We start from the raw sequence: 11,750 nt of genomic DNA, 5'->3' as shown, positions 1-11,750 counted from the left end.
CTACTGAGCCATCTCCCCGGCCCCTGCATTTGATTCTTTACTTCAGATGCTATGAATTCAGAGATTTCTTTTTTGTTTTAGGAATTAATTCTGCTCTGAGTTCCTCTATATCTTTCTGCTGTTTTTTCTTTACTTCTGACGCTGTTAATTAATTCATTTCAGCTGAGCTAGTTTCCTCTGCACTTATTCTGGGTGGGCTCGAGGCCTGAGATTGCATTTTGCACCTTGTCTTTGTCTTTTTGTGTAGCACTGATCTCTGACCTTTGGTGGAGAGCTGTGCAGTTACAACCTTAGCACCTAGTGAAATTTGGATGCAGATTTATTAAGTTTGAGTTTATCCAGTTATGCCTGGCCTGGCTTTAGGTGTGTTCAGCTCATTCCTGCTGCAGCCCTTGGAAGTGAACCTGTTGTGCCTCTCTGTTTTCCCCCCATCCCACTGGACACAGGTGAGCGCAGAAACCGTACCACACACTTGCTGGGTCTGGGCCTGGGCTGGTTCTGGGTGTCCCAAGAGTGTCGCATAAGTTCTCACTCAGTGGGCTTGGGGTCGGGGCTCCTGGTGCATGGAGGGGTCCTAAGGGCACAGTAGACGGTCTTACTCACATGGTGTTCCTGAGTTTTGGTCTGGAGAGGTCCTGCGGGTGGAGGGAAGCAGGAAGCTCTCCCACGCACTCGCTGGGCCTGGGCTGGGCTGGATCTGGGGGTCCTGAGAGCATCACAGAAGTTCTTACTCCCTCGGCAGGCTTAGGGGTGGGGGCTCTGGAGGGTTGGAGGGGTTCAGAGGGCGTGGTAGAGGGTCTCACGCAGTGTGCCTGAGTTTTGGTCTGGAGGGGTCCCATGGGCACAGCAAGATCCTTTAAATTCTACCCGTGCCACAGACTTCTGCAAACTTGTCTTCAGTCTCTAGAGCATTAAGGAAAATCATTGCAGTTCAAAACCTTATTAATTTTTCTTGAAACTAAGAGCCTATGCTGGGTTTTAAAAAATTCCCTTTAGTTTTCAAGCTAAACTTTACACTTTTTTCCTATAAACAAATTGGTGAATCATTTCCACCTATTTGTCTTTTATTAGCATCTATGTCAGTCACCATTTGCCCCTTTGCTATTGATATTCCTATTCAGCAATGAAGGCCATGTGATGGAACCCCACCACTGCTGAAGGCCCATCTATGGTCAATGTCTTGTATCAGTTTTGACTGGTGATTGCCCTAGTTAATTTTTTTTTTGTTATCTTTCATTATCTTTAAATTTTCTGAGGCCAAAATATTGTTGGGTATGATCTGAGGAGATACTGGAATGGTTTATTTTTCTAACTTTGGCTTCCACAAATCTAGACTAATGCTAAGGCTGGTCTTATTTGGCTCTCCCCACCCCTGAGGCTTCTTATCAGTTCTTCTCTGGGCCTTCTCACCTCATTCTATGGTCTCAGTGTAGGGCAGGCTTGTGTCAGTGTACAGAGACTGGGGTAGACTATAAGATAAGGTTTATGGAAATGATTATGAAAACTTTAATTTAGATCTGTGGTTACATGACGTTGATTTTAAGATTTTGATATAACTTTAGTGCCTTGCAAGGGCCGTGGGTTTTATGATTTGACTCTGAGTTTCAAGGAAATTTGACACATTTTATCAATCTAAGATGAATCACATTTTTTTTTTTTGCCTTTCTTTGCATCATGTTTTGACTTATTTGGTTTTTAAGGTGATGAAGCCAACCCTTGCAAGTTTCAAGCCTGCAATGAGTTTTCTGAGTGTCTGGTCAACCCTTGGAGTGGAGAAGCGAAGTGCAGATGCTACCCAGGGTACCAGAGTGTGGATGACCTACCTTGTCAGAGTCTCTGTGACCTGCAGCCTAACTTCTGCTTGAACGATGGAAAATGTGACATTATGCCTGGGCATGGGGCCATTTGTAGGTATGTTTAGATTTTTGCATTTTAGATACTTCTTTTAAATAAAAAGGTATTATACCTAAAATTTTAGGGAAATCATGTTTATTGTGATATCTGTCTGTCTATCTATCTATCTAGGAATCAAACTCAGGACCTTGCACTTGCCAGGCAGGCACTTGTGCTGCTGAGATGTATCCTCAGCACCTTTTTTTTTTTTTAATTGTTTGGCAATGGGTAGATACCATCTAATTCTTTTTTTTTTGGCAGAGCCAGGGATTGAACTCAGGCCCTTGTGCTTGCCAGAGAAGCACTTATTCCACTGAGCCATCTTCCCGGCCCCCATACCATCTAATTCTGATGTGAAGACTTGGCCATTTGAATAGGCCTTAATATTTATCCTTTGCATTTGGTAATTTTATTCTATTTGAGAGTTATCAAAATTTTTTCTAAATGTATCATTTTCAGAGTATTTGACTAGAGACCTTTAATTTTTTTTACAAATGTATTTGGTACAGGGTCTCGCTATGCAGCTGAGACTTGTAGTGATCCTCCTGTTTCAGCCTCCCTAGTGCTGGGATTACAGGTGTGCTCCACCATACCCTTTCTTGATGTGGGGCCAGCATGGCATGTGGTATCTGGGGGTCTATTCTAGTTCCTTGTGCTTGCCTAGATGGGCACTTAGACTGCTGAGGCATCTCCACAGCCCTACATTATGATTTTCAGTGGTGATGATAAAGACACTGTTCTTCAAATGTTTTTATGTTTTAGACATAAGATTGAGACTTTATACCTGAATGTAAGAGCACACATTGTTCTGCTTGATTGTATTCTTAATGCCTTTGAGCTCCTTGCTGATCCACTGAGTAATCAAAATAAAGTACAACAAGTAGTATTTGAAGGTCTCAAAGTGACAACAAATATATTTTCCTTTAAGCACACCTAGGATCTATTTATTAAAGATGGAATCAATTAGAACATTGTAGATGTACAGATTGGGTTAGTCTGACCATACTTTCCTACCTACCTTTCTTAAACAAAGCCAAACAAAGTAAACAAACACACAGCCAAAGCTGTATGGCTGTAAGAGGAGAAGGTGCTTATAATACATAGGAATAACATACATAGCAGGAAAATTTATATGTGTCACAGTTGGCAATGCTGGCATAACTATCCAAAAACAGATAAGTATAAATGATCCATACCCTTTTGTTAAAATAAGTACTTTAGCTAGAATATTAACAGGAAAAACAATTTCTTGGCATCCAGAGAAATTGTTACTGTTTTGCAAAGCAGCAATTTCCTTGCTTCTGTGGATATTGAAGTCATTTTTCACACAAGTACATGGCATCAGGGTTTCAGGGATTTCTTTAGTGCAGTAAAAAGATATGAAGGGCCCAAAGAACTCTGTTCTAGATCCAGCTCTGTTACTGATTGGCTGTATAACCTAATGCCACTTACTTTTCTTCTTGTGCCTCTTTTTCATTATTTATAAATAAAGAGGTTAAATGGAATACTTAAAGCTTTTTATTTAATCATTTAGAGATAGTCACTGAGGTTCTATTAGATCTTCCAGGTGTTATGTACAGCTTTGGGTCACGTGCACATTTAACCTAGGTTTTCTTGTCCCAGTATTAGGGACCAAACCCAGGGCTTTGCACCTGCTTAGGCAAATGCTTTATGACTGACTACATCATAGCCTCATAGTTAATTCTTTAATGAAGCTTCATAAAGTCAGCATTTGTATCTCTCCTTTTTCCAATTCCAATGAAGGTTCTACTGTTCATTATCACTTTGAGCAAGATGATTCAGATTTTGGATTTGGTCCTCATTGCAGATGCCGTGTAGGTGAGAACTGGTGGTACCGAGGTGAGCACTGTGAGGAGTTCGTGTCTGAGCCTTTGGTCATTGGCATCACCATAGCCTCTGTGGCTGGAATGCTCCTCGTCTGCTCTATCGTCATCTTCTTCCTTGTCAGAACTCTTCAAGCTCCACATGGTAGGAGGGAAAGAAGGAGGCCATTCAGGTAAATAAGGAAAAGGGCTCTTTTTATTTTGAAAAAACCTCTTTGATGGAATAAAATGTTCTGTTTACTCATTCATTTAGTACTTACTGTGTATCCAGTGTACATTGGATAAAGCTGTAGGTAGAGTGGAGAGAGCTATATATCTAAATTTTTTTAGGAGAAAATCAAGGACCTTGTTGTTAGTGGGGTGTTGCAATGGAAAGAAACATGAGCCACATGATGAATGAGATGCTGAGGAGCCTAGATGAGGAATGAACTAGCTCTGCTTGAGGAGTAGATTTTTTTTTTTTTTTTAATGTATTTGGTACAGGGACTCACTATGCAGCTGGGACTTGTAGTGATCCTCCTTTCAGTCTCCTCAGTGTTGGGATTACAGGTATGCGCCATCACACCTGGTCTTGGTGTCCAGCTCAGGGCACCCAGGGGTGGGGCCAGCATGGCCTGTGGTGCCAGTGATCAAACTCCGGTCCTTGTGATTAGTTCACTGAGCTGTCTCATAGGCTCTTCTGGGGAGTAGATTCTTAAAAGTTTTAGCAATAGTTGTGACATTCTATTTATTTATTTTAATTTAATTTATTTATTTTTGGTACCAGGGATCGAACTCAGGACCTTGTGCTTGCCAGGCAGGCGCTCAAGCCACTGAGTTACATCTCTAGCAGTTGTGGCATTTTAGAAGAGCAGAAGAATAGACATTTGCCTAAGTGGTTGGAACTCTTGCTAGCTGGTTGAGTGAGCCATGAGCTGACTCAAGGGAGGTCTACACAGATGTCCAGGCAAACTGTGGAAAGGGATCCACCCTTCCCATTTTAATATTTTTATAAATTTGTTTATATTTGCAGACACAATGATTACATAACACATCTAAATTATTTTTTCACCCCTTTTCTTTTCTCTTCCCCCTCTTCAACTTTTGGTGCCCTTCCCGTCTATGAAAGATTTATCTTCTTAGTTTTCTATTGGCTATGTTTTATTGTGCTGCTTATATTTTATATTTATATAAGAGAAGCCATGTGATATTTAAGCTTGCGAGTCTGGTTAATTTCACTTACCATAATGCTTTCCAGGTGCACCCATTTTCCTACAAATAGCTTGTGCTCCTTCTTACGACATTGTAGCAGTCCATTGGGTATAAATACCACATGTTCTCGGCCCATTTAACCATTGGGCACAGTGAGTGCTTCCAAGGTTTAGCTATTGTGAAGTGTGCTGGTATAAACATGGCTATGCAGGCATCACTGTAACACAATGGCATTAATCTTTTGGGAAGATTCATAGAAGGGAAGTAGCTGAGTTGAGTGCGTGTAGATCTTTTTTACTTTCTGAGGAATCTCCACATCGATTTCCATAAGGTTGCACTAGTTACATTTCCCCAGCAATGTACAGCAGCCCCTCACTTATCACAGGGGTTACGTTCTGGACACCCTGCAATAAGTGAAAGTCAGCGAAGTAGCGACATTATATTTATTTTAATATTTATATGTATTTTAAGGCTTTAAAAACCCTTCCCACACACTTATAATCCTTTCTCACACTTTTAAAAGCACTTCTAATGTTCTTAACCATTTTCTAAGCTTTTAAACCTATATAATGTATGGTGCAGTGTGTATCCACCTGCTAAAGAAATATGTACTGTAAACAGTGTATTTTAGGGCTGGCCAGATAGCTCAGTAGACTAAAGTACCTGCTTATGCAGAGCACAGTGGCTGGGGTTTGAGCCCCAGCATGCTGTCCTGGCCCCGTCCTGGTGGCACACTGAGACAGTGATTGAGATTGGACATGGTGGCATGTGCCTGTAATCCCAACTCTTGGGAGGCTGAACACAGGCAGATCACTACAAGTCCGATCTTTGTAGTGAGACCCTGTAGACCCTGTACTAAAAAAAGAAAAGTATTTTACTTTGATTTAATATTCTTTTAATATGTTACAATTAACATTTTAAATATATTTTTATATATTTTAATTTTTTTAGGCAAACATTAAAACCATAAATATTGCACATATAAATACGTATACAGTACTACACACTATCACAAAATCCCACAATGTAGCAAAAAATCCATGATAAATAATTTAGATTAATTTCTTTTCAAAAACCTGTGAAACAGTGAGTCTGTCAAAGTCAAATTGCCAAACAGCGAGGGACTACTGTAGAAGTCCCATGCACAATCCATTGCACTATGGATGGAACTCCCATAGAAATGTTCCTTTTTCTATATGTGATTACATACTGCTTGTTTGTTTATTTATTTATTTATTTAGGTGGTACCAGGAATCAAATTCAGGACCTTGTGCTTGCCGGGCAAGCACTTACTCCACTGAGCTAATCTTACACCCTGACCCCATACTGATTTTTAAATATGTATACCTCTGGGAATGATGGAGCTGTATTAGTTGAACGAAAAACTATCCACTGGGAAACACATTTCCCAACTGACATTTATTGAGGTATTGTGGGAAAATAAGATGAATGAAATACGGAAAAATTCCACAGGATCCTTATATACAGTTGAGAAGATAATAATGGTAATATCTGAAAAATAATTTTTGAGGTTGACCTGAATATTTTTACACAGCCACCTTCTTCTTGTGTCCATTTTTCTTCTTTCCCTTTTCCAGTAGAGACCTTGTCTCACATAATCTTCCAAGTAATTGAGTGTCAAAGAAGAACCAAGTCAATGATATCTTTTTGTGACTTTAGCAGGGAGTCCGATAGCCTTTCATCCATGGAGAATGCTGTAAAGCACAACCCTGCCTTTGACAGCCAAATGGCTGGAGGGGAGCCATACGAGGAGCCCTGTCCCCAGCAGCCCTTCTACAGCTCTGCTAATGAAGATGTGCTTGGTGGCCTGAGTAGAGAAGAAATCAGACAGATGTACGAGAGTAGCGGCCTTTCCAAAGAGGTAGGAGACTGAATTTTCATTACTGTGCTGTTATGGCTGCTGCTGCTATTGTGTGCACAGGGGTGTGTGTGTGTGTGTGTGTGTGTGTGTGCATGCAGGTGGCTCATGAGAGGATGAAATATTTCATGATTAGTTCTTGCCTCATGATGTTTTTCAGTGGTATTCAGAAATTATTCAACTTTTAGCTATAGTTTATTCCCTATCCAGTGACTCTTCTTTCCGTTATTAACACATGCTCTCTTTTTTCTTCCTTTTTTTCTTAGAAATATGAGTTAGAGCAGTACATGTAATATCCAGAGCAGTACATATGGAACATTAAAGCAATTCTTCCTTACAACATTCCCTTGGACAACCCAGAAACTCATAGTTCCTTTTCATAATTAAAGTGCTTCTTTAAAAGACTATTGAGGTTGTTCCAATGCAAATTGGCCTCTTTTTTATTTTTTAAAGGAAATTCAAGAGAGAATGAGAATTCTGGAACTGTACGCCAATGATCCTGAGTTTGCAGCTTTTGTGAGAGAGCATCAAATGTAAGCATCTGTGTGGTCTTCCCACACATGGGCCTAAGAACAGGGCTGCAGCATGAGCATAGGATTCATGGCCGTGAGGTGGACCATGGTGATGCCCAACATTTACTGACCTGTTTAGAATTTATGTCTGACCACACATGATACTGTGGCACCTTGGTTTATTAAGTTAATGTGTTACATTTTTGAAGAAGATGGCTGTGTTTGTGCTGGTGTGGGAAAGATGACTGTGGTCATGTTTGTCATCTGATGCAGAATTTGTGATTAAGAGAAAAATTTAGCTGAATACTTTTGTTTGTGAGCCAAATTGTTTGCTAACAGAAGCATTCCTGAGTTGAGGTATTACTGTAATCTCATGTATTTCTTATAATAGCTTTGAAAGTTGAATATCTTATATGTAGAATGAAAGTTTTGGAGCAATGAAGTGACTTACATAAGATGATAATGGCAGCAAGGCAGAGAAAATTTTAAACTCTGACACTGTTTTGGCCTAGAGACTGCTGGGCTGTGTCATAGTTTCTTTCTTGTTACTCACTTCTAAACCAATGATATAAAATATGTGGCATAGATGGTTTCTTTGAATAGTCATAAATACTGTTCAGTATGTCTTAAATTATATGTCTTATTAAGAATATCTCTATCTCTATCAACTTTATTATAATTTTATTCTGTCTCTTCCCACTTGTCATACATCATGCATTTTGGTCAACTCTATGTAATTTTTTCTTTGTTTCCCAGAATGCACAACAAACTGCAGGTTATAAAAATAAACTAAAGAGACTGCTTAGTAAGGAGACCACTTTGATCACATTACTTTGTTACCCAGCACTCAATTCTTGGGTTACAAAAATAAACTACCTTATAAAGAGACCATTGTGGACATTAGTTGAGTACAGTGGATGAAATTACACTTTAATGTTAATATTTTTCCTACTGCCATCCACACAGAAGAGTTTGCTTATAAGTGGGCCTCATCTAGGCATCTTCTACCAGAGTAATTCACATATGTTTGTAAAAGAAGTTAATGAAGGGTCAAGATCACACCCATCCCCTTGAACAAAGCTTCTTGCCTTTGTTTCAAATATTTTCTCTCTGATAGACAGCCCCTTTCCTCATCCCTCTGGTTCAGGGAACAAATTTCTAGCCAAAGAAGCTGAGTAAATGCTTTAAAAATTCCATATGCGTGAGGGAGATGCTGTTAAAAATTCGACCTGGCTTCTAAAGGTGCTGCCAGCTTTGTGAAATGTTGGCAGAGCAATACCAGTAGTTGCCCTTACCAGAACATGCACTTACCTTTGCAGCTCCTGCCAGCTAATGGTCGAAGGCTCCTTTCAGTAGTGTTCAGTAGAAAGAATGTGAATTACATTCTTGTCTTTCCTAAGACCCTATGTAAGTCCTTCAGAGCCAGCCTCCTGTATGTGTTCCCTCAACTGGAAATCTGAAGAAAAGATTCATCCTAATTAGGAATAAACAGATTGATTACATGCTTCAGTTTATTTTGATGAACTGCCTTGTATTAAAATATGTAAAATTATCCATGAAACAAAGAAGATTTAAATAAGAAAATTTCATGAAACAAAAAGCTAGGTTGAAAAAGTACAAGACACTACAACTTTAAGGAAGCTATTCATAGAGGGAGGATGATACTGAAAAGATTTAGTCCCAGGATCCACATAGCATTTTCAGTTTTCATTTAGTCTCAGAACTTTTATCCATCAAATCCCAAAAATATTCATGGACTTAGTTTAGTATTCAATAAATGCATTATATGAGTCTTACAAAGGATTTTGTTTGTCTGTTTGTTTTTTGACTTGGCATATGTCAGAAAAATCTTCCTTCAAGAAAGAACATAGAATTCATTGGTGATTTTAGAAATGTAGCTTGGTACTATATTACAACAAAAATGTATTTTAGTATATTCTTGTTTTTCCAGTGGACTGATTTTTGTTTTTTTCATGGCAGGGTAGAACTTTGAATCAATCACCTATTTTGACACCTATTAGAAGCCTGGAGAAGGTGGAGACCACTCACTACCCCTGCTATAAAATTAATCTGGAGTTTTGAACATTGTTGGATGAGGAATTTTCTATTACAAAAGTAAATAAATGTGGAGCATATGTTTTTCCTACCTTAAATTTTCAGAATGTAGTGAGACATTTGACAACTTTTACTTCTACAAAGAACAAAAATTGTATTTAAAGAAACTTAAAACTGCATGAGTTCTTGAATACATTAAGAAAAAATCCAGACCTGGGAGTTAGGACTGCAATTGCTTTTGCTTCTGAATCTTTCAAGGTACCTGCTAAGAACTGTGCCTCTGGTTTCCCAGTAGGAAAACAAGATGAGATTATAGCAAGGAGAAGTCAGGCTTCATAGTCAGCATTTTGTATCATATTTGTTAGTAGCTGTAATAGAGGAAGCCTTGGAAATAATTTTAATATAGTCAAACATTCATCTCAATAAAATGTTACTTTTTAAACAAACTGCTGAAGAAAGAAGAATCCTTTATGCTATAGCATAGAATTAGGCTTGTGTTCGATGCTTCTATTAAACTTTTGGATTTCCTGAGTATATTACTAAAAAATAATATTATTATGCTAACATATCAAATCATTTTTTTTCATTTTCAGGAATACTCCATATGTCCAAGGTTTCCATGGTTCCCATTAGTCTGAGAGCCAATTGAATCATGACAGGAGTGAGGGAGTGGAAATAGGTCAAAACCACAGCACTGACAGCAAGCTTTGCCCGTTGATTGGTGGACTGAGTCAGTACTTCTAGGTTGCTCTCATGTGAGCTAGAAAAATATCTTGGGCAAATCTTGGTTTTTCTGTAGTTATTGGTATATTAATTTTGAAAACAGCATGGAGTGTGATTCAGTTCATCTTCATTGTTTCTCCTTTGTGTCATACCTCCTGTCCAAATTAAGTTTTGCTTGCACAAAATAGGGTGAGACTTTTACTGCACTGGAAATATTCTTAAGATTTTAAGGGTTGGGAAGGTCCACAACTTAAACAAATTTTGACTGGAATGGAGATGTTGATTTTGTCCATAGGGTTTTTTAAGTGGATATCTTTAGGAGAGAACAAGTAGGGCAAATAATTATCACCATTAATATTGAATTGTACAGACAGTATGTTAATTTTATATTGGACAGCTCCATGCATGCCAGAAACAATCTTGAACATTTTGGTTTATTTCTGAGAGGATATAATTAGCCAGGGAGAGACTGGCTATGAAGTATAAAACTTAGTTTGCATTTTTTTCCCCTCAGCTTAATGACTGCCAGTTTATGAGATCATACTCAACAGTGAGGTTGGGTATATGCATTGTGAACCAAATGAACACCTTGAGGATATCAAGGTATTTTACAAAGTGTGTATTAGAAAACAGGCTCTGTCTGTGTAAGTCAGTGTAACTCCTTTATCTCAGGATTGCCTTTCATTCCCTATTCACACAGTGGTTCCTTAGTTCAACTGGAGTAGAACGGTAGTACAGGCACTACTATGCTATTGCCTGAATGTTTTCTTCTGGACTAATTTGATACCATGTTTAAAACATTATAGGTGCTAAAGGTATTTGTCACTATTAAGTACTTGATTTTATTTGTTAAATTTCCAAAGATTTCTGTTTAAGATTTTGTTTCTTTCCTAAATGCATATGTTTTGGATAAAAATACTTAAAATCACAGATAACTCTTGGTGGAAGCTCTTTAAATGGGTGCTTTCTGGCAGAATTCTAGATGGATGTGAAGGTTGTCCAGAGCACCACATGGAGTATTTTACAGAGCTACAAACTGAGCCAAACTGAGCCATTAGTTTCCAGGAGCCAAGCAGTCAAATGGGAGTTGGGGACTTCTGACAAATATCACTTTCTCTAATTTCCTTTTCTATAACCTTTATCCATCCTGTACGAATGTCTTCTTCACATTAATGAAAGGGAAAAGTAAAGAATCCCTAAGCTATCAGAGAACGAACAGAAGGCCTCTCAGTTTAGGAATAAAGACTTTCATTTTAGTGCTGTGATTTCTAAACCACAGTGGGAAACACTGAAGAACTCAACTTGTCCAGCAAAGAGCCACTGCTGCAAGCAAAGGGCTGATAGAGTTATCAATCTGAGGGTGGAAACTGGTCCTAACAACCTCTTTTTTATGTATTTAGGTCAGGGTCTACAGGGTCTACAGGGCCTAACTACACAGATTGGACTCGTAGTGATTCTCCCAGTCTCAACTGCCTTCTCAGTGTGCTGCAGGGGTGGGGCTAGCATGGCACATGGGGGATCAGGGGATCGAGCCCCAGCCCCAGTGTCTGCTGGCCCTCTAACAACAACAACTTCTTCTTCTTCTTCTTCTTCTTCTTCTTCTTCTTCTTCTTCTTCTTCTTCTTCTTCTTCTTCTTCTTCTTCTTCTTCTTC

General features: G+C 38.9%; 1 protein-coding gene across 1 annotated transcript in view; it reads left to right on the top strand.

Moving 5' to 3' along the window:
- Nucleotides 1-9,425, top strand: part of Impg2 (interphotoreceptor matrix proteoglycan 2) — a 159,433-nt gene extending 150,008 nt beyond the window's left edge. The window contains exons 17-21 of the mRNA XM_023721297.1: nt 1,701-1,911; nt 3,722-3,910; nt 6,609-6,810; nt 7,261-7,340; nt 9,300-9,425. Of these exons, the coding sequence (XP_023577065.1) occupies nt 1,701-1,911; nt 3,722-3,910; nt 6,609-6,810; nt 7,261-7,340; nt 9,300-9,312 (695 nt within the window). The 3' untranslated portion in view covers nt 9,313-9,425. The remainder of the gene's footprint in view (nt 1-1,700; nt 1,912-3,721; nt 3,911-6,608; nt 6,811-7,260; nt 7,341-9,299) is intronic.
- Nucleotides 9,426-11,750: the final 2,325 nt, after the last annotated feature.

Source organism: Octodon degus, unplaced genomic scaffold (genome assembly GCF_000260255.1).
Source record: "Octodon degus isolate 3935 unplaced genomic scaffold, OctDeg1.0 scaffold00081, whole genome shotgun sequence".
NCBI classification, from domain to species: domain Eukaryota; kingdom Metazoa; phylum Chordata; class Mammalia; order Rodentia; family Octodontidae; genus Octodon; species Octodon degus.
The sequence above is the reverse complement of the archived record's forward strand: the minus strand, read 5'-3'. Positions and strand labels throughout refer to the sequence as shown.